Consider the following 26137-nt stretch of genomic DNA (forward strand, 5'->3'; position numbering starts at 1 on the left):
ATATGGTGGGTTGGGTGCACACTTGATCTTTTCCCTCTGAATGCCGTCTCCCGGTAGTTCAAACATAGGATAAGGCGACGCAGGAGATGGATTCGGTGCTTCTGGATCGTAACGATGATGAACCTCGCAGATGACTTTGATCACCGGTGGTACCGAGGGGTTCGATGGGTGGTTCTTCTTAGCCCTGACACACTGCGGCCTCGAACAAATGCCAGGAACAGGCTGCTCGCCGGGACGGACTGGGTGTCTGGCGTGGTAGCTTGCCGATCTGGGTTTGCCGCAGAGGGAACAAAAATAGATTGCCTCTGATCTTCGTTCGGAAGTATGGCGTACAGAGTCAGGGCCTGGCATGCGGACTAGACTGTCCGTAGGGCTACAATGCAATGTAAGTATAGAGCAGATTTGATCGACAATGGGAAACCGTGAATCTTACTTCTGGGTCATTCGATAAGTTAACTCTCTCTTTGAGGTCATTTCAACAAGGGTGGTCAGGAAAGTGGCGGCTACTGTATAAAAGAATATGGGATCTAGTTTGCAAGTGTTAAGGATCTGCAGATCGTATATCTGTGAGATTTTACATGTCTACAGTCCTCATAAACCGGTTATGTTGCTCATTTAAAACAATTTGTCAAGCCTGGATACTTGACTCTGTTGGGTCTTACTGCGATCCATTTTCTACACCTGCGATCCATTTTTGAAATCGCCAGCACCCAGCGTAGGCTTACAAGAAAACAAACTTCTAGTTGAATCCGTGCCGAGTCTTGGAGTTTTCTTGAGAATATTGCATTATTTTGTTGTCCGACATGATGCATTCACTCCTGCTTCTATCTCTTCTCTTCTGGCTATTCTCATCTCAGATCTTGGGCCATAACCAAACAGCCTCCAAGACATGTCTCCATGGCCTCCATCATACGTGCACTGGGCCTCAATGTTCCAAAGTCACCGAGGAATTGCACCCTTGTGACTATTGTATCGACAATCTCTGCAATGGCATAACAGCGAGCGCGGTGCCCAACGGAAAGGAAGAAGTAGTCATACCCAACGCATCAATTTCAACAGTGGCAGCTACCAGGCCGACCAAGCCCTATTCCCGACCCGAAATGCAGCGCCGCTCGCGGGGTCGTCGAAAAGCACGAACCGTCACTTGGCTGATTCCCACAGTCATTTCGATAATAATATTGATATTCATAGCCCTTTATCTATTCCAGGTATACCGAAATCGGCAAAGAGTGGCCTCTGGTGATGATGGAGCAAGTCAGTCAGTCAGCGTTTTACAAAATCAAAAAAAAAAAGATTCCTGGTATACTAGTTGCGGCAAAACATTACCTGCTCCAACATAGCCGACGTCGCCGCCTGGGCCATTTCTTCAAGTGCCTGTGCTATCTCGGCCATGAGCTGTTCACATGCTTGCGGGTCGGTGTCGTTGCCTCCAGTGATACCAGGATCAACAGGGGGGTCGAGAATAGGAAGAGGAAGAGGAGCCGTGGAGGCGATTTGGAAGGTGAGGAGGATGAGGAGGAAGAAGGCTAGGAAGTACATGCACATATTAAAGGTGGTTTGGTTTAATGAGGCTGTATGTATGTAATTTAGATAGACGATTTCAGATAAGTAAGGATAGATTGGTATTAACAGATAAGTACAATCAGCATGTGTTGGACTGAAGGATAGCCAGAGAGCTATTAATCTATTTAAAACGCGCAGCCGCCACGTGGAGCAGGATCCCAGTCAGATTTCAAATCTACCAACCAGGATTGTGAGAAGTATCCGATATCTTTATCTTGGGGGTAGGTGAGATCCTCCAGAGTCCGCGGAGGTGGAGAGAGTAAGTAGCCTGGGGCCATAACTATGTGATGAACAAGGAGTGCTTGCGCCTTCGAATTGACAGAATCTTCCAAGGATGTTCTGTTGCAACCTTCGCATTTTTGATCTGTTAGTAGTTACTAGAGGCAGTGCGAACTAAAAGTATGTATAATAATCAGAATCCGCGGTGGTCATCGCAATTCAATGCAGAGGGAGCAGAAGCTATACAGAGAACCCTAATCGGGGCCCTAAGCCCTAAGCCCTAAGCCAGAGCCCTAATTCACAACCCCTAGTTAGTCTGCGGCAGACACGGCACCTGATCCGGCCACCCACCTAGGGTACGTATGTACCTACCTACCTAACCCTTTTAGTTGATTTTTTTTTCATCTTCACCTCTCACGTCTATTTATCTATCTATCTATCTCTCCGCCTCATCAAGCATCTGCCGGGCTAGCTCAATCGGTAGAGCGTGCGGCTCTTAAATGAGACCCACCGCAAGGCTGCGGGTTCGACCCCCGCGTTCGGCTGTTCCTAAATGTCCTTGCGAATATCTTTTTTTGTTGAGGAGATTTTTCTTGATCCTTCTACAAGGGGAGATACGGGAGACTCTCTATAGCATGGGTAACTATTGTTCCTCTAGGGTGGTGTGTCAGCCCTTTTTAGAAGAGGAATCCCCCTTAAGAGTAGTAGTACTACTGACACTCCTACCCTCTTATCGCTCCTAGTTAATTTTTTTCTTAGTCAACCCATTTCATACCCCTATAAAAAAGACCTAATAAGGACATGAAGCTTTTTTTTTAATAACGGAGGGAAGTCAGACCATTTAATATCACAAGCTCCTATATATCTAAACTTGTCTATTATGAATGTATGCGCCCCTATGCCCTAAACCTATATTAGTAGTATGTGGGCCCCACGCATTGAATATTATAGGAGAGAACCAAGGAGTATCATGCCCTAAGCAAATCGATCCTTTGGTAGGAACAAACTCCATGGTGGGAATCAAACCCGCGCGCGGCCTTGCGTAGGTCACCCTGTACGCCTACCACTGCAGAACCCAGGAGCAAATACCTATGTCTTTATAATGATGGCACCGCATGCACATAATCTAGATTGGTGAACTCTGGCGTGGTCTGAAAAACACATCCCAATAATGCCATGCGTCCGTAGAGAATTCATCTGGGGGGTTCTGGGGAGTCCCTTCTTCCTGTGATGTGACTACTAAATTGAAGGAAAAATTAGTCAGTAATCCTTTTCCCCAGAAAGCCTCTCTCTTTATCTCTCTCTCTCTCTTTTTTTTTTTTTAACTTCAAAGGGAGCCGAATTGGACTATATATAAATGGACAGGATACACACACATACATATATGTCTGTCTAATTATTACCAGAAGTGGCATATTATCGCAGTAGTAATGAATAATATTTTTGGATTAAGACAAGCCTTACAGGTCTCGCTTGACTCTACTGGTTTGAACTTTGAAGAGAAAATACCTGTCCTGTGTCTGGGACTCTTGGTCACCAGGCCTGCCTATTATATATCTATTATATATAAGTGTTGCATATCCGACCGAAAAGAAGTGCCATGGCACCTGCTTCTTGGTGAGTCTAAACTAGGTATCAAGTAGTCCGCCAACAATAAGTACCTAGGTAGTTTTTATCATCTGCTTCCGAGGTGGGCTCCCTGCTCATATGCCGTATGAGATACTTTAGCATATTTTTTGTGTTGGTTATGCAGTGTTTATTATTATCTACATTCCAGACAGTATCTATCCCTCACTGATATATAGGTATCCCTTGCTAATAGCCTAATGTAGATATATCTCTTGCCAATAGGGGCTATGTAGATTGGAGTGCTTATATCTGGTGCTTTTACAGTGATGTGTGCAAGGAAGGTTAGTCTTCACTGCGGATGATTCACTGTGTTAATTCACTACTCAAGGTGCTGCTTCTGTCACAACATAGATAGTGACATTCTCAATAAGTCACATAAATACTAAGAAGGCCACAGATACTGGCTACCATTTTTCTTAAATAAAAATATTATTTACTTAGCACACTAGAATAGAAGGAGCCTGCAGAGAAAGCGACAGAGTTAAGGTTTCATAATAGAGATTCCATTGTGTTTGTTTCCCCTGTACTCAAAGCCTACTATCTTCAACATAGGCTCGAACAGTTACCGTGGACATTTACCACTGTCAAATTCCCATATTCAAGTGTATACTTCATACTTGCCCATCAGGATAAAGACTCAAAGAATTTTTTACGTAGGATCGCTGGCAATGGAGATAATTTCGACTTGTTCGAACAATGAGATCTAGTCTATATAAACCAGCCAATCGCCCTGGATGAAGGATTTTTATGGCCATCCAGATGGTATCGAACTGAGTGGTTTGTAACAGTTAGTTGATCCATTCATGTTGATCCTTCTGAGTCATATCTGCTACCACTGTATGATATGACATCAAATCTGACCCACTATTGAAACTACACGGCTATAAGCATTATCTTCTTCCTGCTGGGTTGGATTGATCTATTGCCTTTGAATACTACTTCCACTTCTTCGAAAAATCAGATAACTTGATTGTTTAACCAAGAAAGCCTCTCAAGACGTCGCAACATTTCTATATTACGGTCCTTGGTAAGACGATTTGAGACCTAATGTCTGGCATCCATCTGTCCCTCGACTTGCTACTTCGTACTCGCAGACAGCTGCACCTTAAGCAATTTATCAATACCAAACTTAAGAAATTAGGTTTACCCCAACTATTGTCAAGATAAATCTCTCTCTCTCTCTCTCTCTCTCGCGACATACAAATGCTGAGGCCTGATAACCCGCAGATGTGCTATAACACGATTAGAACCTGCGAAGGATGTGGTTGCAAGAGAAAAGGAATCAACCGGTGCGACTTCGCCAAGGACGAGCCATGTGATGAAAAGACGCGCGCGTAATGTACTATGGAAAGTGCCATGCGAGGGAAAATGTCGTCTTCACAGCGACAACAAAGACAAAGGCAAGGATGAAAAGCAAAAAGGCAAGCCAAACGACGAGGAGCAACGTGTAGGGTTGTCAACATCTGCAGGCGAAGAACTAAGGTATGGGGGTTGATTAGGTTGGTGATTGTATGTGTAGGGGATTCGGGAAGTGTTTTCTTTTCTTTTTCTTTTCTTTTTCTTTTCTTTTTCTTTTCTTTTTCTTTTCTTTTTCTTTTCTTTCTTTCTTCTTCTTCTTTTTTTTTTTTTTAAAAAAATGATCTTCTTGAATCTTTGTGATTTGTGAGTTTTCTTCACAGTAGACGGTCCTAAGACCATTATTGTAAGCAACCAGAGGGTCTTTTCATTTTATCAAGGAGACATGCTACTTCCATCGTCTCTTACCTGTCATACTACCTAGATACCAATATAAACCATTCACAAGCGATTTCAAGTACATGCGACCATAGGGTGTGGAAAACAGGGCTTCCCGTCCGCTCAGCCGTACTTAAGCCACACGCCGGCTGGTTAGTAGTTGGGTGGGTGACCACCAGCGAATCCCAGCTGTTGCATGTAAATTATTTTTTATTCCTCGAATAAATTTACTTGATTTTCTTCTTGGGACTATTGCTTTTTTTTTTTTCAAATATTGCTGTTGATAATTGCAGTTGTACTGATAAATTACTGCTAATAACTTCAACTTGACTAAATTTAGCTAAAGGCAGGCTCGTGCCCCTTCAAACAACCAGATGGAGTTTACACTTCCTTTCCATTGGTTCAAGATAAAATAAGATATATATATATCTCCATGGAGTACGGCAATCCTGGTGATCATAATTTTCTCGTCATTCTCCCAAATTTCCAGACATTACTGAAAAATCAAGGGAAAAGTTTTTCTCCAATCTTGATGGCTGTAGAAGGATAAAGACGGGGAAACCACTGATGCCTAAGTGATAGTTTATGAGTCAGGCTGCCCATGTCCCCTCACCTCGCCAAGTCACCATTAAACCAAGTCTTTCTTTCCCACACATATGCTGTTTACTTAGAATCAGTGCTAATCGGAATTGTCTCAAATGGGCCTGGAAGCATCCATCACACCCAACAACCTCCTCCGTCTCAGTGGGACGGAGGCGGCCCTTCACTTTCGCAGTCTCATTGCAGCAGCTCGGCCTGGAGAGCTTGGATTGGGGTTGGGTTGATTCGTGATTACCTAATTCTCAGATATTCTTCAGAACTAGGACTAGGACTAGGAGTAGCACAGCGGGACAGGTGACGATCATTCTATATTATTCTATTCTTGAATCAAGGAGATGTGAGGGTCGCAATGGTAGCCCATGTGCAGGGCTAACTGTACCATACAATTACGCCCAATCGAGTCTATGTCTCGACCTGCGTGTCTTTACTGTGGAGGTACTTAATATGCAGATAGAGTGGAAGTGTCTTGATGGTATAGGGAACGCATTTTATATACCTACCTAGGACTAGATACTGTACAATTCTCTCGTAATAGGTCTGCACAAGATGTTTGGGGTCTGGCAGCAGAGTAACAGTTTGCAACAGTAGGATGCGGCCAGATACATTACCGCGAACAACACATCACATACAGAAATCAGTATAAGGTATCACGAACATAGGCACAGGACAGAGAGAGTCCGCGGCGGGCACAGGTCTGTCCAGGCGTGAGTAAACGAGTAAGTTGGGGCCAAATGTCGGACGACCTAAGTCCGGAAACCCCGAGACCCGGAAGCGTGAATCAAGAAGAATTGACTGCCTACTTTCTTCTTCTGCACAGCGTGTAGGATAGCTGTGGTTTATTTCTGCGTCGACTGGTGCGAGACTGGGACTCCTGGGGCTGCGGCGTAGCGTGGTTCTCCGCAATGATGGACCGTTATGATAGAAAAGACAATCCAGGAGAGGGGCACATGAACTAGAGTACATATGTATGCAGAAGGATATTTGTGCCTGGCTGGTTATGTCTGAGCTAATGTCCAAATGGGGCGATTCAATGGAGTGGGATTGCCACGTGAGGGGAGGACTTGAAGGAATTAAGGGAGATAAAGAAACATAAAGACCGAGTCTCCGATCCTCCGATTGTTCTTCGTCTTCACCATGACAGATCCTCGATCCCAATGAACTTCAGTTTGACTTAGAGTTGTGTTCCAGCTGAGTCAGAACTATACATCCGCATTGGATACCCCACTCGAAGGACGGGGGCTGAAGCAGTCCTCACAACGAGATATGAATAGAGCCACTCTCTCGTCTTGGCTGAATACATTCTTGAGCTTAGACCACTGATATCTATCGCTTCAGCTTCAGCTTCAAATTGCCAAGACTATCCATCTATCTACCTATTCCGTCTTCAACCTCACCTGACTTCACACTTCTCTATACCTCTCATTTCAATACAACTCTATCCAGCATCCCCGAACACCAGGCCGCACTCCTCGTTGCCCCCGGCAAACCGTTCGAGGTTGCCAAGCGGCCCACGCCGACCCCGGGTCCGCAGGACATCCTCATCGAGGCAAAGCCCTCGCACTGAACCCGCTTGACTGGGTACTGCGCACAACGGGCTACAGTATCGCCAGTTTCCCTGCCGTCTTGGGCTCCGACGTGGCAGGCGTTGTTGTCCTCCGTCGGCTTGGAAGTGCCCGCGGATGCTCCCCAGCCAGGAACCCGCGTCGCGGCCTTTGCGCCCTCCTTCCAGTATAAAGGGGCCGCCAACTACGGTGCCTTCCAGGAGCGTGTCCTGGTGCCATTCAACAGCGTCATGGCCCTGCCGGACTCGATCAGTTTCCCCGAGGCGAGCACGCTGCCTATGGCGGTCCAAACATCCTGGGCGGGATGGTACACGCTCGGTGTCCCCATGGACACCCAGTATGCACCTGAGGACAAGAAGGGCGTCCTAATCTGGGGTGGCTCCAGCAGTATCGGCACAGCTGCGATCCAGACGGCCAAGTCTCTGGGTCTGGTCGTCTATGCGACTGCCAGTCCCCAGCACCACGAGTACCTTAAGAGTTTAGGCGCTAGCAAAGTATTCGACTACAAGGCTAAGAATGTCGAAGAGACGGTGGTCAAGGCAGTTAAGGAAGACGGCGTCAGTCTTCAGATGGGCTTTCTAGCAACTGGTCCATTGAAGCCTAACCAGGATATCCTCAAGACGTTGAACACTGACGGAGGTGCCACACTGGCGTCTGCGCCGCTTCTTCCCCAGGAATATCCTCAGGTTGATGGTGTCACTGTCAAGTTCATTATGCTGCCGTTCGACGAGAAGGAGCGGGCCGAATACACGCGGCAGATATTCCACGGATGGCTGAAGGCGAGGCTGGTCAGCAGGGAGTATATTCCGAGCCCGAAGGTCAAGGTGCTAGACGGTGGACTGGGAGCTCTCCAGAATGGATTGGATGTGTTGAAACAGGGCGTCAGTGCAGAGAAGCTGGTGGTGGAGGTTTGAGTAAGATGACCCATGATCTGGGCACGTTGTCTTTCTGCTGGCCCTGGTGTGTATTCTAGGATTTCTCTCTTTGTACGAGACTCGTCTACGGATTGAAATCCAGCAGCTGGATTTCATTAGTGTCGCTTACCCCGTACACGATTGTCGAATGGAACCTTAGTACTCTATCGAGTTATCGACTATCGACAAAGCTATGTAGGTCAGCTAGTGCTGACAGTCCTACCGATAGCCACCGAGTCCACCACAGTGAGAAAACCAGCGGTTACCACTGGTCATAACTCCCTGGCCAAGACCTTAGATAGCCAGGTTCCAAGGTTAGCGGCTCACGAACTGTCCCTCGGCCAACACGCTCGTCATCAAGAACGGCGCCGTCGCCATTAACCCGATCGACTGGCTGCTCCAGTCGCGCGGCGAGGCCATGGCGATGGCAGTGCTGACCAGACATGAATCGTGATCTGCGGAGGATGTCAATATCTTGGTCGGAAAGACGATTCGTGATGTGAGGGATCATCGCATTCATGGGCTTTTTGACTTGTAAGTTCTAATTGCTTCTCTTAGTTCTCTCTCTTGACTTGTCCTGTACAATACAGCTTGGAGATCTGACTTGGATCAGTTACATCGTTTACGGCCGGAAACCAGAGTGATATGATGTGATATGATATGATATTGACCGACCGCAGTAGAGGAAGGAATCCAGTAATCTAGGTATAAATTTAGTTCTATGATTATTGCTCCAAACTCAGCTTACTTGTTTTGGTTGACTGCCCCTCTGTACTAGAGTAGTTTTAAATTTTGATATGACTTCTTTACAATAATAGCCATTATATTGATTCAGAACTTATATTTTTTCTTCTTCTCTCTCCCCCCGCTAGGTCGTTGGTCTACTGATATGAATATCTTCAGATTTTAGACATGGGCTAAGGAATGCTGCACCTAATCTGCTGATCTGCTGCAAAGGTGGCAATATAGCGAGCCTGCGTGATGGCCAGCCAATCGAAACAGAGGGGATTGGTTTGCTGGTTGATTTTGTGATTATTTCTTTTGTTTTTTTTTTTAAAAAAAAAAGATCTCTATTTATACTGCACTGAGACAAATTTCCAAGTTATGGACCATTGGCACATCTCAGCAATCATGACACTGTTCATTCAAAGAGTACTATTCATCTTTTGTCCCTAGCTGGGATCCGGCCATTTGACCTCAATCTGAGGCCTAACCAGGAGAATCAAGTCAATATCTGAATCTGAAGCTTCTCTACTGCAACAAGCTTCCTCCATTCGTGCTCACAACACTCCCCGTCGCGTTCGTGTCCTTCATCAGGTAGATATACGACTCTGCCACCTCCTCCGCCGTAGCCACCTTGCCCAGATGCGCCGTTTTGGCGAACTCAGCGATCAACTTCTCCCGGTCAGGCCCCCACAGCTCCGTGTCGACAGCCCCCGGACTGACGAGATTGACGCGCAGCGGTTTGAGGTCGAGGGCCAAGTTGCGCGTCATGCCGTGCAGCCCAGTGGCATACGAGGCGATGACGGACCAGTTGGCGATCGGCTTCTGGGAGACAGCTCCCGTGGTCAGGATCAGCGACGATGTGTAGCTGGGCTTGAGGAATCGAGGTGCCAGCTTGGCGACGAGCAGCGGTGCCATGAACCGCACCTGGCCGGCCTGGCGGATAAAGGCGAGGTCGATGTCCTGGATCGGCTTCATCGCAAGACGGTCGCCGGCAGTGAAGACGATGTGGTCGAGCAGCTCCCCGCCGTTCGCCGCTGTCACATCTGCGAACACTTTTTCCAGCCGCGACTCGACGTCCTCCTGCTTGAGATCGCACTCGTGGCCGGTGATCTGGCCGTTGGGGTAGGCGGACTTCAGACGCTGCACGGCGTCAGCGACGCGCGTGGGGTTCGACGAGACGATGGCCACGCGGACGCCCTCGGCCAGGGCGAGTTTGGCGACGGCGAAGCCGATGCCAGAGGAGCCGCCGATGATGACGATCGACTGGCCGGAGATAGAGGGCATGGTAAAGTATATATCAAAATGATATGATAATTGAGACGACGAGTATGTACTGACGACAAAATAGTCTGATCGTGGAGCTTTGTGACTTGAGAATTCCGCTCGGATATGTCAAGGATTCTGCTGCAATATATTGCGGGGAATTGTCAGACACAAAGAAACGAAACGAAAAATCTCCAAACCCCGCCGTGAAGCTGCTCGGAATTAACAGCCCCACTATCTCCGACGTACATAATGTACGTACATACACACGTAAGCAGGACTCTCTCCGGATGAGTAATTCATGATCGTAAGACTTAACCAGGTATATTTATTATATCTGGAAATAATGATATTATCCATAATCCCGGATTGTTCGGCTTTGATAGATATCCTCTTCCTATACCATCCCGCATACCCTTGGAAGGTGGACAGTATCATACATGTCATATTAATGTACTATAGTACAATCATACAGGTCAATCATTAGGTGCCCCTCCTAGGGAGGAGGACGAGACATTATTCCCTCTATAAGAATCAATCTATGGTCAAAAAATATGTTACATACGTCGTCCTGCCTAGGATGTCTGTATTATTAATACATGTAGTCATGTCTGTGGGTGAAAGAAGACAGCTGGAATGACGTAATCGGATCCAATCCAGTGCTATCCCCACTTCATACTACTAATACCTAAACCTGCATATGTACTGTACATACGTACATCACAAGGTATGTATATATGTATATCAGATAGTGAGTATGTCAGAATTTAGTCCAATATAGTTGATTGATTCATTGATTGCGTGTCGGACGAAAAACATTTTCGACCGAAGAATGCTGCCCGCGCGACTCTGGAAGTAAATCCCTCAGCCCCGCGATCCAATTATACCCAATTTAGCCTATGTTGAATTGAATTCAATTCAATTCCTTGATCCGCTCATTAGCTCTCAGCTATAAGGTTATTCGTAAATTCCAAATCTTGACATCTTTTTTCTTTCCTAGTCTAGTATATCGTACTTCGATTCTCCTAGAAAGGAAGAAAGAAAGACATATGAATATATGCATATAAAAAGTCATTCCTTATAGATAGATAGATAGATATATAGTCGAAGCAGACCAGCATTGAGAATGAATAGATTCTTCCGACTTTGGATTGGCAGAAGTCAAAAGTCTAACGTGCATTAATTGAATTAACTAACTACCCCAACAGGGATGATGGATGACATGGTTGATATGCACACATTGCCAACTCCTCTTTAATTTTAGTAAGCAATTCAATCTATTCTTTTTTGTTCCTCCACGGAGTAAACGGTAAATTCGCCGGCTCTGTTCCTAATTTGGTTTTGGATATATATAGAGCGAGTCACGAGAATCTACGTACCATACTGACAGTAGACAGCGGCAGGAAGGGAGGTGAGATTTTTGGGAAACCATCAGCTTGACGATGATAGTATTTCCTGATAGATGGGTTGGTTTCTTAAGGATCTAGATTATGACATACTACTTCTAAGAAAGTACCTTTATGGGATTTTTTTTAAAAAAAAATAACAAAGAAATAACCAGTCTTTAAGAAAAGAATGATTTGTTGCAGACTCGGCCAAAAAGAGGTGCCATGACAAATGTCAGCACATCCATGATGGATTTCCACCGATTGCCAATTCCTAGTTCGTTTGATTTCATCCGCGTTGTCACAATGGCAAATATCTAGAACCAAAAGCAATAGTGTTTCCCCCTTCCGACTTCCGATGTTGCGATTCCTTGAGGAAACCGCATTATACATATATGTCTCCCTACCCAATGGAATTGATGGGATTCATACAGCGGGAAGGATATAGACAGAGAAATAGATATAACAAGTGTACAGCACCTCCATCAAATTGAGTTGAGCAGGGAGTCAGGGGAAACAAAGGTAGGTAAAAGACTGACCTCCCGTTTTGCTCATGACATGGTATGTTTGATCTACTGGTCAGATAGACAAGTGACTGCTATATGTTTTTTCCTTAAGGAAAAAAAAAATAAAAACAAAACATAAAAAACATAAAAGGAAAAATGGAAAAAATGAAAATAAATCTGAAAAAATATGGGAAAATAAGGAAAAAGAAAAAGAAGAGGCACCTTTAAAACTCAATTCTGAGATACTTCAAACCGCGCACTTGGGAAAATCACCAAACTTAGTCTCACCTTCATATTTCATTGTTTTATACTTCTCTCTTAGTAGGATTATATATTCTATTATATTTATCTTTGATAATGGGAACTGCATCTATATAGAATTCGAAGGAATCCATCAACCTAAGCAAAACTATATCAAAATATAAACAAATAAATAACACATTGCTAAATATTTAGAATAAAGTATATCTAATTAGAGTCTAGTAAGTGCTTGAGATAGATCAATATTTCACTGAATTCAGTATATAATCAGTATTAGGTGGTCAACATTTGAGGACTTCTAGAAGCATTCTTTAATATTTCATATGTGGTAGCAGTAAAGGCAATAATGCTGAATGATAAGATGCAACCAACAGAGTATACATCTACTAGTAAGGTCACAGAGCAATAAAGGGAGCTAAAATACTCCCACTATACTGGGGTCAACCAATGGGCCATCATTTCTAGCATAAGCTGGAGGCAACAAAACGCTTTACTGCCACATTTCTACTCCCTATATTAGTTTACCATAGGCATAAAACGTCATTGCATATAGTCTAACAACCAAGACAAGGCAGACAATATATCTCCATGGAGCTTTGTTTGGAGAATTACAGAATCCTTCCCTATTGGGCGCCAGCCTCGTTCCATATCTCTCCTCCTTTAACGCTATATCTGGCCCGGGGGGGCGGGGGCATCATTATTTGCTATGGCTTGAACGCGCCTAATAGCACAGATTCCTAATAACAGGTGATGTTGCGGGCTAAGCCCATATTGCTGACTCAGCTTTGCTCTCGTCTTCTGATTGGTCCATTTGTTGTTAATCACATGACTCCTGTTGATCCAGCTCGCGTGCCTTTCTCTCTCTTCCTTCATTTCTTCCTTCCCCAGCGAATCCTTTTTATGAGCTCCTAGTTTCTAGACAGCATGGCTTTGGCCCTTCACAGGTGAAGAATCGAGAAGGAGGAGAAATTCTCTCCCCTTGTGTAAGTAAGAGACATATTTATATCTTGTATGCACTAGTCCCAATTTGGAATCACATGCTCTGAGAGCCTACTGCTCCCAGTTCCGTGACAGATTAAATAAGTAGCTTTTCTAGAGGCACAAGAAGATTAGGAAGCATTATCCTCAAGGATTTAGTAGTTTCCTTACAAGAGGAAAAAAAAAAGTGCGATTTATACCTAGATAGGAGGCACATCTATAGTCCTTTTATTACTAATTAATAATAATAATTTTTATAAGTAATAGTTATAAAGACTTTATACAGAGTCATGCTAATAGTTCTATAAGGAGAAAAGTCTAAAAATCAACTCATTATTATACGGGCCAGTATGTTGGCTACAGTTACGTGATAGTGGGGAGGTTAAATAGAATTAGGTAGGAGGGGGTAAAAAATAGTGAGGCAGCACATGACGTTGCCTCTCCCTGCCAGTGCAATTATTGTGTATTACCCTAAACCTCAACTAATGGACCCCCTCAGACAAACAGAAGTGCCTGCCTGAAACGCTTGCCAGTAATGGTCTGCTGGCTTCAATGAGATTCACATCGTGAGCTTCGAATTTGATAATGTCCAGTCCAGCAGCTGCAAACTATGGAACCTAATTGGCACTACTGCCAGTTATAAACCTCTCTTATTAATTAATAGCTAAATGTGGCAATTCCTTGCACTGTCCATCATTCCACTGTGTCAATCCCGATATAGTATAGATGGATGGATGGAATGACAAAGACTTCCAATGCACAGTGTAGGAATGTGAATGCCATGTCATCGTTATGAAGAATCTGTTCTTCAGCGAGCATTTCTCTCTCTTTTCTTTTTCTTTTTCTTTTTTATTTTATTTTTTTATTTATTTTATTTTATTTTTTTTTTCACGGCTGTATCAATCCAATATCGTACTTGGGCAAACCAGTGATGAGGGCATACTCTAGACCAGTCAAGTCATGAACAAAGCCATCATTTCCCAGCTAGCCACTAACAGAAAAAAAATATCTGAAGCATGTCTCATTGTCTCACTCATCCACAGACTGATCGAATAAATAACTATACCATGCACCTGAGCCTAGAGAGGACGAGGTCTTCATAAAACCTACCTTACTTGGAAATGTGATTTGTTTCTTTCTTTTCGACCTTTTCTTACAAGTATCACTTATCTTAGTATACTGTACTCTTTATAACCTCTGTGAGCTAGTGGTCTTCTTTATAAATTCAGCCTATCAATCTCCTAGTGTAGTAACCTCTAACCTCTAGGCATACATACTAGGAAACGAAGTGAAACATATATATCCGTTGGATTGAAATTTATGTACTGTACATTCAAAATAAAATATCCACGCGCCAAGCAAGTGTCCTCCCAACTCCATAACTTCGTCGTATCTACGCGCTCCGCGCGTTGAACTCATTGATATCATATATAGGTCATGTGCATTGTACAAGTTTACTCCGTCTTCTCCAAATCCACATGCTCGACCTCCCTCTTCGCCGCATCGACAATGGCCTCGTTCTCCGCGCGCAGCCGCGCCCGCTCCTGCAGCTGCCTCTGGATCTCAGCGAGGAACTGCGGGTTCTTCGAGTCGCGGACGACGCGGAAAATGGAAGGTCGCTTGCCGTCCTCGCGGTCGGCGAAGAGTAAGTCGACGGCCTCCAGCGGCAAGCGGCTCGTCTCCGGGTAGCAGAAGTAGACGACGGGCAGGGTGACGAAGTTGATGACGGCGAAGACGATGTAGCTCTTATAGCCGATGTTGGTGATCATGGGCGGCGTGATCTCTACGACCAGGAAGGTGAAGAGCCACTGTGACACGACGGCCAGGGCGCCGCCGCGGAGACGCAGCTTCAGCGGCAGCAGCTCGCTTGGGTAGATCCACATGTTGGACTGCCAGCCTAGGGTGAAGAAGGTCTGGAACAGGTACAGAACCACCGCAGCCGCGTAGCCCAGCCCCTTCGTGCCGATCCCGACGAAGATGGCCGACAGCAGCATGCACGTCCCCATACCGGCAGATCCCAGCAGGAACAGTTTGCGTCGTCCAATGCGGTCGATCGCCCACCAAGGGATCAGACTGCTGAGGAAGTAGAACACCTGCAGCCCGCCAGAGACTAACAGCGCGTCGTGGCGGCTCATGCCGATCGAGTCCTGGAAGACGTACGGCCCCAGCGACGACATGACGTTGACTCCGGACAGCTGCTGGAAGAAGTTGGCCGAGAAGCCGATGGCGACACGGGTGAAGCCGCTGATGCCGCCGTCGGAGAACACGTCGCTCCAGGAGCCGGCCTCCTCCGCCTCGATGGCGATCGCGTACTGGATCTCCTTCAGCTCCTCCATTACTTCGGGCGCGTCGACGGGGAGACCGCGCAGGGCGGCCAGCGAGACGCGGGCCCGGGGCAGCTGTTCAGCGGCACAGAGCCAACGAGGCGACTCCGGCAGGAAAGGCATGAAGACGACGACGATGATGCAGAAGACGATCTGGAAGGCGCAGGGCACACGCCACTGCACGGAGCCTGAATACGAGGCCATGCCGTAGTCGAGCCAGTTGGCGATGATCAGGCCCATGATGAGATTCGACAGCTGCATGGCCATCATGCGGCCGCGCGATTTCGGCGTCGTACACTCGGACAGCCAGATAGGGATGACGGTGGTCATGGTGCCCAGGCCAAAGCCCGCGACCAGACGGCCGATCAGGAACTGGGCCAGGCCGAAGGTGGTCGTCTGCAGGATGGCGCCGATGGCGACGATGATGGCGCCGGCGATGTTGTTCGGCTTGCGGCCGAAGCGGTCGCCCACGGTGAACTGGAACAGGGCGCCGAACATGGCCCCGACTTCGTAGGAGGCGACGAGGAAGGCGAGAAGAGACGAACCGGGGTTGCCGAACACGGCCAGGAACTCGGGCGACGTGGTCAGCCCGCCCATGAAGCCCAAGTCATATCCGAAGAGGAGGAAGCCGATGGAGCAGCAGAGGGTGACGGCGTAGACGAGGGGCTGGCCGCGGAGGCCCAAGAAGGAGGGAGAAGAGGACGCCATAGTCTCTGATATGGCTCAGATAAAAGAACAGAAGTTGACGAGGTAGAGCAGGAGGACTAAGCAGACGGTCTCCGGCCGTCTTATATACCGGTTCAGCAGGAGCTATGACGGTTAACTGTGACGGTCGACTTTGACCTAACTCTGGCAGGTCAGGAACTAAATATCCTGCACGTGGCTGCATCTTCCGTGATTCATTCCCGCCATCAGCACCGTCATCACCGTTATACAGAGGACTGTGTACACGTCCTACATCCCGATGCATGTCCCGGTGGAACAGCCGACGAATCACGCGCGGGCCTCGGACGATGTCCGACCGTGCCGGAGGGCGAAACGCGGAGAAAGGATGGAGAGCGTGGGGAGTGTGGGCGCGAGTCCGGGGAGGACGGAGGTTCCCCGGACCCCGGCGTTTGCTCCGAGTTTTGCTCTCCCGATCCATGCGCTCGGGATTCGTTTGATGCAAGTCGAACGGTGAGAGGCGTGCTGATTGGGTCGCTAGCAGAGACCAGGATGAGGTCGGTGGGTAAATATTATTTATTCAGTGGGACGATGGGTCTGTTCGGCATTGTTCACGCAGGCAGAAGCCATCGTACAATGCAGGAATGAAATCAGGATCCATCAGCGCGAGCTGTCACACCTCGTCGCCTTCCTCTTTCGGAGCTAGACCTGTCGACACGTGATATCGGTAGACAGAGCCGGAGCTGCCGTATTGGGTTTAATACTTCAGTTGCCAGTTCCAAGGTTCCCATTCTCACTTGCCACCAAGCAATTGATAGCTCTATAAACTCTGCCTGTCCCCAGATTTCATATTGTTCTTATTATTATTTGCAAGAATCGATTATTCAACTATGATGGAATGGAAAGTTCCAGCAAGAAGCGTGGATCCGGACTCCAGAATAGATTCAGCGGTAACTCTCCTACATCGGTTCAGTCTTCCTCTGTAGGTTTGAAATATTAAAAATATTTGTTACCTTGTCTGTCTTGATCTTTCTCCTATTCCTCCTCCTCCTCCTCTTCTTCTTGATCACTGTATGGTATCGCAAAGTCAGTAATTTCATCTATCTCACCTTGAAAGAGTCCTTCTCCTCTACATTCTGAATGTCATTATGTCATTCAGTGGAAGTGCGGTCTATAGTTAGTCACACTGAAAGGGGGGAAAGAGAGAGAGGGAGAGAGAGAGAACAGCAGGGAGAAAAGAAAAGTGAGGAAAAAAAAAAGGAAGAGAAAAAGACACGAAAAGAGCAGAATACAACGGCTAAATTAATATACTCTGCTGAGAGGTCATATTAACAAAGCTACTCCAGTAATAAGCATGAAGGGACAACAAGCAAAGTCATTGAAGTTTGGAGCCATAATCATAGAGAGAGATCATAAACCAAGAAGTTAAATGGCTATGCTATGTGCTGTGTCGTCGATAAATCGAGAGAGAGACACTCTTTGCTAATGAATGGGACCGAGAAAAGTTAAACCGAACGTGTTGCAGACTCGGCCAAAAAAGAGGCACCATGGCATCAGCTTCTTGGTGAATCTGAACTAGGTATCGGCTGCGCCAACAGAACAGGATATTTCCAATTGCGCTCTCCAGGGTATTTGTAGGTATATAGCAGAAATCAAGACAAACCGTCGGAATATTGAGACATAGATACCATATTCTGGATGCAGCTTATGCAGTCACTTCCTGCCTGCTCGGCCGCACCTTCAGACCCGCCTTCTCATACGTCCGGTCAATGACCTCCATCTGCGCGATGCTGTCGGCGCCATCGATCCACACCCCGGAACCCGGGCGCCCCTTGACGCGGTGGACAAACTCCTCCAGCTGGTAGCGGTACGTCGTCCACCAGTCAGCGCCACCACGGCCGTTCTTCTTCTCCGGCCAGGCGTACGCTTTGACTTTCCTCTCTTCCGTCCACGTTCGGACTACCTGCGACCCGCGGCGGACTGTGTGCGTGTCGCGCACGTCGATGCGGTGGTAGACCATTGGGAAGATGTGATTCCATAGCGTCACTGTCCTTTGGACTGTGTGGGATTCTCCTGTCGGAGATGACTCCTCTACCTCCTTCTCGCCCAGCTCGACGACGCATTTTGGCCATCCCAGGCTGGGCCAGTTTTTCGTCCACGAGGCGGGCAGGAAGGCTGGGAAGCCGCCTGCGGTCGCCAGATCTGCCTCCAAAAAACCTATCGCTCCCGCTTTGCTCTTGTAGGTGGCCGTGATCGCCTGGTCGATTTGCGGCTCCTCCGGCCGTCCTTTCTTCGGCGGTGGCATCCCCCGGTACGTCGCACTCACCACCTCGGGGCGGTCATCGCCCAGAATCTGGCGGAGACAGGACAGATTGTAAGTACCATAGTCCATCAGACAGCCGCCCGCCAGAGCGTACTGAAACCGAATGTCATCCTCTGGCATGAATCCTTTGGGCGCATACTAATAAACAGAGGCCCGGACGACCGGGCCAGCCAGTGGGTCGCGCTGGATCAAGGAGAGGAAGGTCTGCCAGGCGGGATGGAAGCGGTAGTGAAACGCTTCAAGCAGGACCGGAGCGTTGGGTGCAGTCACCAGGGGGTGTTCGAAAAGCGCGTGCGCCTCGGCGGCATTGGAGACGGACGGTTTCTCGAGCAGGACATGCTTGCCCGCGCGGAGAGCGCGCAGGGCCCATTCGTAGTGCAGAGAATTTGGCAACGCGATGTAGACGCACGAAATCGCGGGATCGTCGATGAGGTCTGACGTAGCGCTGTCAATAACAATGATCTGTGCAATCGCGGCCTTTGGCTGTTTGACTCACCTTGGTAAGAGTCATGCACCACGGAGATCTGGTGTTTCTTGGCGTAGGCCTCGGCCCTCTTCCTGTCTCTTGCGGCCACCGCAGCGACGATGACCTCAGGATGCGACTTGGCTGGCGTAATCAAAGCCAGGGGACTGTAGCAGATTAATACGCGCAATTCATCGAACGTAGATGGAGTTCTTACGCAATGTTCGATGCCCCCAGCAGACCAAAGCGCAACGCGTCATCTTGCTTTTTGGGGGTTGGCGGGCGGACAAAGCCCGCGTAGACGCGATGGAGGAAGTCGAAGAACAGGACCATTGACGCCTGGAATATGAAGAGTGAAGGTCAGGGACTATGCATGCTGTACGGAGTAATCTGGATAATAATATATCAGCAGCTTGACGCAGTGTGTCAGTTACAGCTATCTCTTAACGTCGTATTCGTAGGTTGACGCCGGCAGTTGGGTCGGTCCAATAGGAGCGAACGAGGATGGCATGACGCCATAGCCATGGCGGTCCCTGTCAACCACCAACTATTCTGCACTTCAGGCAGTTTTCCAGGGTCCCCAGAATACTATACGGGAGCAGAAAACAGATATTGTCAATGATTAGGTATCTGTCAAGGTAACGTTGGAATTCGGTGCATATTGCCAAGGGTCTCCTGCAAGGCAATTTGGTAGTTTCCGATTGGCCAATTCAAGGCCAATAATGATGAAAGGATATTACTTGGGTTATCTCTGGGCCAGGTAATAGCAGGACCAACAAAGGCCAGAAAATAACTAGGTAATTAGTTGAGCGAATATTGAATAGATTAAATTCATGCAGTTTCGTTCAGCATTTCTTCCAAAGACCCGATCATCACTCGATTAGCACAGCTTGTCTCGTTGCTTATACCTGGTGCAACTGGCGGAAGGCGAGTTTGCCTGTACAAGCAGATGGACGGAGAAATGGGACGATTGAGGGTCGAAATTGAACCGGATGATGTCGATGAGACCGTTGACTGTGACCAGATTCTGGATGGCAGTTCCTGGGTGATCGATCACCTGCCCCAGACCCTAGCTCTGCGCCCTAAGCCCTAACCGGTCAGAACAGGCAGAACGCCTGTCTATGCAGCATCACATGATACATCTAGCGGTTAGCAATTCATCTCCCTGACATTAGAGATTATCATCTAGCCGGACTTCGACCTCTGCTAACATATCAACAGACGCGTGGCCATCCTAAGCTGCACACTAGAAAACTGCCTCATGCAACCTGACTTGCACGCCTGTTCCGCTGCGGTTCTCGATGGCATGGTGCAGTCGGATCCGACCATCGCCTTCCTCCATGTTCTCGATCTGGTCAAAACGCTGACACAGCCGGACGACCACGTAGCCCGTCTCGATGAAGGCGAATTGCTCTGCAGGCAGGTCAGACCCGTCGAATACAATTTGAATTCAGCGAATGAAAAGGCAGGCTTACGTCCTAGGCATTTCCGTTCACCGGCGCCAAAAGGGATGAATTCCCATCCCGGCTGCTTCGTCTCCCACCGTTCTGGCTTGAATTCTTCGACGTCAGCTCCCCAGAGGTCTTCTCGGTGCTGCATCGCGTACGTCGGGATCAGGATCTGCGTCCCGGCTGGTATGAAGATCTTGCCCTTGCGGTCCTCGCCGCCGCCAGTCGGGAGCGTCGTGTCGTGCAGGGCGACGCGCTCGTTCATCGGGATAACGGTTGCCACGCGCAGCGCCTCTTTTATGACATGCTGCAGGTAGGCGCAGCTTCTCAGCCGGTGGAAGTCGATGGTCGCGTGGACCGGGTGAGAGCCAAAGGTCGCGATCACGGTTTCTCGCAGCTTTGCGTAGACACGCGGGTGACGAGCAAGAAAATAGAACACCCAGCCTAGAAGGGACCCGATGGTGTCGCGCCCGGCGGCCAACACGTTCAGCGTCTCGCTGCGGAGCTCCTCCGGATTCTGAGTGTGCTTGGCCAACTCATCCAGCAAGACGAACTTCCGCCGATTGGAGTCGAGCGTCTGTTCGAGCGTCTTGTCGAGCGTCTTGTTCTTGAGCTGTGCCATCCTCGCGGCGACGATGTCATCCACCCACTTGTGAAGGACACTGCAGGACTTCCGGAAGCGCCTGGGGTTGAATAGCCAGTAGAACTTATCCAGCTCAATGCGTCGGTGAACGCACACCTTGGCTTGGTGGAAGTGGGTAGCGATCTCGACGCCATCCTTGCAGCCTTGCTGCGAGTGGACAGACTCCCCGTACAGGAACTCCGAGGCCGTGTCGAGGGTGAAGTTGAAGAACAGCGGCTGCAGGTCAACCTTGTCCGTCCACTTGGACACCGGATCGACCTGCAGCCGCTGCATCAACGCCTGGACATGCCGTTCCTCACGGTCAACGTCGGCAACGACGTCCCGCGCAAACTGCGGCCGGAGCATCGTCCGCGAGCGTTTCCAGTCCCAGCCGCGGGTGGTGAATATTCCCCGGCCCAGCATGGGCAGCCAGCTCATCTGCCTACAGACGGAAATATCAAAGTCGCTGCTCTGCGTGGAGAAGATGGCGCGGACGTTTTCGGGGTCACGCGTGATGAAGATCTCATAGTCGAAGATGGGGACGCAGACGGTGTGGCAGTCGGGCGAGATGCTGTTCATCGCGTCCATGATGAACTGGGGGTTGCGGTCTTCGTTCGTGGCCTGAATCGACTCTACTGGTCGTCAGCTTGTTCCTGATTCGAAGACTTGGGGGTTGAAATTGCTTGCCTTTCTTGGCCGGAATTCCCAACCAGTTGGTCAGCTGAAAGACCGGCGCAGGCAGACATCCCCAGGAAGCAGCCTTTTCGCGGAGACGACGCTTGCGGATCTTGGACTGGATGACGCGGTAGGCGATGGCTCCGACGAGCAGGAGCAGAAAGAGGTTGAATATGTACATGATAAGAGATTCGCAGAACTGTCACTCTAGAAGTGCTGCCTCTGTCAACCAGTCGCTGAAAGTAAACGAGACAGACATTTATTTCGTAGGATTGGTTTACTTTGTAGGAAAATACACATATGAGAACACAGTGCATTTGCGATTTGACGTACTCCCCCCTATAGTACAGCAGAGGTAAACCCCCATGCTGCAATTACGTAGGTTCTGCAAGTTGACCTTAATAATAAGACTGTCTTATCCCTCGCATCCTGATATTAATAGTTGATAACATATCACTCACCTATTCCCCACATCACATTTTCACCATCCCTTTTCTCACTCCTCTTACATTTATTTGTCTATTCTTAATGGTGGATAGGTGTGATGGATCATATGTGGAAAACCCGGCTAGCCAAGCTTGGCAAGTCGACAAACAGACTGTCGGACAGTATTTATTCATCCTATCTTCTGCTGTATTATCAAGTTTTTCTTTTTCTTTTTCTTTTTTTTTCTTAAAAAAAAACCAGAAAATAACTTTTTAATCTGTCTTTTTTTTATTGTATTGCTCTTTTAATTATTTTCTACTTTTTCTTCTATTTCTTGTTTTCAGGCTGCGTTATTCATATTTACACTTTCGCAATCAAGCTATGGACATGTATTTTCAAACCCCTTTATCTGAGGAATGTCTCATTTGTTGTTTCATATTATTAGTTCTCACCTTCTCCTTGCACGTTGTAGCCAGACTCTCTGCAGTCCTAGCTCTCTGCAGGGCAGGCTCAATACAGTCTAGGCCGACTATAGTTCTTCCCTAAACTGTTATTATTTGGTCCTTGCTATCCCGGAAACAACTATAGGTGGGCAGGTGTTTCAGAAGGGGAAGTGGATTAATGTGCGGCACTGCGGTCACGTACAGACAAGACATGTTAGGGCGTGGGGCTTGGGACTCCTCATTAGGAGATTGCATATTATTACTTGCTGCCATCGCGCCTCTGCTTGTTTTCCTCGGCTTAGGATTGTTAAATAGCACTACCAATACCATTCGTTTCGTCATCCTATTGCCCAAGCTGTCACACTGAGAGGATGTCCTTATAGTACCTTTCTTTCTTTGGGATATATAATATATACGGTGGTAAATTACAAATATACATATATAGAGAAAATAAGAAGTTCAAGACTGTTTCCATCTCTAATGAGTGGCAAGACTGGATATCAATCAGTAATTGTATAATCGTAATAATACAGAGAATTGATTCTACAAAACTAGTCTTATCATCCATCCCCATCATTATTGCCATGTCATCTGATGCCGTGCCAGGTCATCACCCATCAATGCAATCCCAAGCTCCAGCCCCTTTCATCTCTGACCAACTTCACTTCTGATCGTTCTGCCACCTTGGTCATGGCATCCAGACTATTTTCTACACTACTATCTGCTGCCCCCTCCATTTCTGCCTCTAGACGGGCCTTGTCCTCCGCGCTGATGGCGAAAAGGGTCGCGAGCGCTGAATCTTTGAATACTTCGGTCTTTCGCCGTGCGGACTGCATCATGACCCAGAACAGAAAGATGGCCGAGAGGGCAACTTGGGTGGCAAGAAAGGCCAGATAGGGCCATCGGATGACGACGAAGTTTTCGATTTGAAGGGCGGTGCCTGTATGAGTAGTACCAGTGGAGCGAAGTCTGTTGTCGTTGTTGTCAGCTAATGTAAGAAATCGTCAGAAAGAGATTGAGAGTGGAAACGCTGACATATTGGATAAACCGATGGCGATATTCTGCATGATGTTCTTGATGGATTGGCGCATCTGTGCATCGTCGCCATTGGTGGTCTGGAACATACCGGCGGGGTGGTTGTAGAGCGCAAACCCCAGAGCCAGACTGAGCGGCGTGTTTTCGGGCATCAGGTACTCTTGTCCAGTTGAATAGATACCCGTGAAGAAACCCTCCATCACATCCTCAAAGTTGAGGGAAATGTCCAGGTCGATTGTATAAGTTTGATTGTCGACCCCTCCGGTCCAAGTCACATAGAGATCCGATGTCGTGGTGTTGGTACTCAGATTGGATTGGAAATCCGATGCGGTGAGATTTGTCGATGCGGTCCCATTCACGACTTCGACCTCATAGGACTCAAGGCAGAAGTAGAAGAGGATTTCGACGGCGCTGAAAGAGGGGACGGGGGGCAGCGGTGTCGTTGAAGGTAAAGAGAACGGTGGTGTCGTTCTTATAGATGACGGAGACATCGTACAGGCCCGACAAGAACAGATCGGTCTGGTTCCCGAATGACAGCGTCTGGTTTGCAAACTGCAGCGTCGAGACACCACCTATCTCCCTGCCGCTGGTGTCAACAAAGAAGGATGTTATGTTTATGAGCGCTCCCTCCCCTAGGGAGAGACCGTTGGGGAGGCTGGCAATCGAATAATCACTATTGGATGTCACATTGAGTTGGTCGGTAACATCGTTCATGGCAACACAAACGGCAAGGGAGCTGAACGGGGTCCACTGGCAGTTGCCTGTGCTGCAGGTCGGCGCGAGTCGGGGGTATGTCTGGTTCACGGGTGTGAACATCGACTCAAAGATTACTGGTGTCGCGTCTGATAGCAATTCGGCGCTGGCATAGTCTGTGGCTCCGCCAAGGTCCGGTGTCAGTATCCGGTGCACGTCACTTGGAGCAGTGTATCAAACCAACAATTTGCAAGCGACGTGAACCTCTCAATAGTAGCGACACCATCAGCGACGGGTGCATATCGGTTTGTGGAGGTGACCACCGCCTGGGTAATTGTCGACGTGACGGTCGAGCTTAACAGGATAGTTGCAGCAATGATCGAAGAAAGCCTGAAGACACAAGATTCAGCGATTGTCGAAATCCTCCACGATCTGCGTCTGCTTACCGTCCCTTGGTAGCGATCAGAAGCTTGATACTTCCCAGCGATCCTCTGGACGCTTCGTCAAAAGCCTCAAAGTCGCTCAGGGGCCTCTTCTGTGTTGCATACCAGTTCCATTTCATCTGGGAGAGCGCCACGAGGACCGGATAGGCGAAAGCAGCCTTGCTCACCGTCGTTAAAAATGCCAGCACCGTGTTCAGCGTAATGCCCAGGGGCCATTGGGGCGCCGGCTGTTGGTCATATCGTTGGAGAAGGATGACAATCCCGATCAGTGCGACAATACTGATCAGGCAGGAGAGAACCTCGAAAAGCCAGACAGGATGGTTAAAAGGAAACCAGGAAAATTCGGCCACCAGCGCCACCACGAGGTCTTCTAGGCGACGATGAGATTGTTGTCGTCGCCATCTCATCTTTACCCCGCCGAGACGGGGACCACCTGCTTTCTTCGTCAAGGAGGGTATCTGGTTCAGCGAAACGATGGGACTCGTCCTGTTCAGACGGCAGAGTTATGCCATTGTCTCTGTCCTTAGTCGGGCCCATGTTGGCGATAGTTTCCATCCGTTACAGTCGGCGAAGTGGAAGCCATATTCTGGGATTATCCATATCAATGATATTTTATCTATCAATACCGCCGTGAGGCTGAAATCCCATGCCAAGAGAGTGCTGAGTGGCTTAGCCTTGGAGTGTTGTGGCATTGGCACTATTCACACCATTTTAGTCGAGGTTGCCAATAATATGCAGTTGTTTTCTCAGTCCCTGTTGGATCTTTTCCCCATCGAGGCTGGATACCGATGCCAGTGCATGAACTAGAGGTGACAGAGCCTCGCGTAATTATTTAGTGCAGTTCTATTCGTCTGATGGATTAGCAGCCCCTGACTGTTAGATGCAGATCCCGTTACAGCCAATATCTAGAATTTTATTGGTAGGAACATCTATGCTGCTAATTTCGGATAAACGTGCGGGGGAGATAAACTTCCCTGGGCCGGCCCGATTGTAGCGAAGTTATTATGTCACTATTTAGCGAGAAGACATTCTTCCACAGGCATTCTTGTTGATAATCCTGTGGCAGCTCATCTCTAATGGTCCCGAGGAGCAGAATATACAGGGGATGATCTGGAAAAAGTTACTACCCTGATCAAGCAATTAGCAGATACTGTGGCCAAAAAAAAAATAAAAAAATAAAAAATAAAAAATAAAAAATAAAAAATAAAAAATAAAAAATAAAAAATAAAAAATAAAAAA

The 26137-nt window shown here is 47.9% G+C and overlaps 8 protein-coding genes and 1 non-coding gene across 9 annotated transcripts; 3 read left to right on the forward strand and 6 right to left on the reverse strand.

The window, feature by feature from the left end:
- Positions 1 to 803: 803 nt before the first annotated feature.
- On the forward strand, positions 804 to 1340 carry VTN77DRAFT_3142 (uncharacterized protein; the record flags this gene model as incomplete). The annotated part of the gene is made up of 1 exon (XM_069419060.1): positions 804 to 1340. The coding sequence occupies one exon, from the start codon at positions 804 to 806 to the stop codon at positions 1338 to 1340; it is 537 nt and encodes a 178-aa protein (XP_069278673.1).
- Positions 1341 to 2244: 904 nt separating this feature from the next.
- On the forward strand, positions 2245 to 2327 carry VTN77DRAFT_t59. Its single transcript has one exon. It is a non-coding gene; the product is annotated as a tRNA-Lys (tRNA).
- A 5210-nt stretch (positions 2328 to 7537) lies between these two features.
- VTN77DRAFT_3143 (uncharacterized protein) lies at positions 7538 to 8221 on the forward strand (the record flags this gene model as incomplete). The annotated part of the gene is made up of 1 exon (XM_069419061.1): positions 7538 to 8221. The coding sequence occupies one exon, from the start codon at positions 7538 to 7540 to the stop codon at positions 8219 to 8221; it is 684 nt and encodes a 227-aa protein (XP_069278674.1).
- Positions 8222 to 9472: 1251 nt separating this feature from the next.
- Positions 9473 to 10231, reverse strand: VTN77DRAFT_3144 (uncharacterized protein; the record flags this gene model as incomplete). Its single annotated transcript, XM_069419062.1, has 1 exon — positions 9473 to 10231. One exon carries the CDS (start codon positions 10229 to 10231, stop codon positions 9473 to 9475), a length of 759 nt encoding a protein of 252 aa, XP_069278675.1.
- Positions 10232 to 14794: 4563 nt separating this feature from the next.
- VTN77DRAFT_3145 (uncharacterized protein) lies at positions 14795 to 16372 on the reverse strand (the record flags this gene model as incomplete). The annotated part of the gene is made up of 1 exon (XM_069419063.1): positions 14795 to 16372. The coding sequence occupies one exon, from the start codon at positions 16370 to 16372 to the stop codon at positions 14795 to 14797; it is 1578 nt and encodes a 525-aa protein (XP_069278676.1).
- Positions 16373 to 18032: 1660 nt separating this feature from the next.
- Positions 18033 to 18770, reverse strand: VTN77DRAFT_3146 (uncharacterized protein; the record flags this gene model as incomplete). Its single annotated transcript, XM_069419064.1, has 1 exon — positions 18033 to 18770. One exon carries the CDS (start codon positions 18768 to 18770, stop codon positions 18033 to 18035), a length of 738 nt encoding a protein of 245 aa, XP_069278677.1.
- An 18-nt stretch (positions 18771 to 18788) lies between these two features.
- VTN77DRAFT_3147 (uncharacterized protein) lies at positions 18789 to 19446 on the reverse strand (the record flags this gene model as incomplete). The annotated part of the gene is made up of 3 exons (XM_069419065.1): positions 18789 to 19084; positions 19147 to 19280; positions 19331 to 19446. The coding sequence occupies 3 exons, from the start codon at positions 19444 to 19446 to the stop codon at positions 18789 to 18791; spliced, it is 546 nt and encodes a 181-aa protein (XP_069278678.1).
- Positions 19447 to 20359: 913 nt separating this feature from the next.
- On the reverse strand, positions 20360 to 22039 carry VTN77DRAFT_3148 (uncharacterized protein; the record flags this gene model as incomplete). Its single annotated transcript, XM_069419066.1, has 3 exons — positions 20360 to 20526; positions 20589 to 21815; positions 21871 to 22039. 3 exons carry the CDS (start codon positions 22037 to 22039, stop codon positions 20360 to 20362), a joined length of 1563 nt encoding a protein of 520 aa, XP_069278679.1.
- A 2616-nt stretch (positions 22040 to 24655) lies between these two features.
- VTN77DRAFT_3149 (uncharacterized protein) lies at positions 24656 to 25305 on the reverse strand (the record flags this gene model as incomplete). The annotated part of the gene is made up of 2 exons (XM_069419067.1): positions 24656 to 24845; positions 24902 to 25305. 2 exons carry the CDS (start codon positions 25303 to 25305, stop codon positions 24656 to 24658), a joined length of 594 nt encoding a protein of 197 aa, XP_069278680.1.
- Between the last annotated feature and the right edge of the window lie 832 nt (positions 25306 to 26137).

This window comes from Rasamsonia byssochlamydoides (genome assembly GCF_041956645.1).
Source record: "Rasamsonia byssochlamydoides strain NRRL 3658 unplaced genomic scaffold VTN77scaffold_22, whole genome shotgun sequence".
NCBI lineage: Eukaryota > Fungi > Ascomycota > Eurotiomycetes > Eurotiales > Trichocomaceae > Rasamsonia > Rasamsonia byssochlamydoides.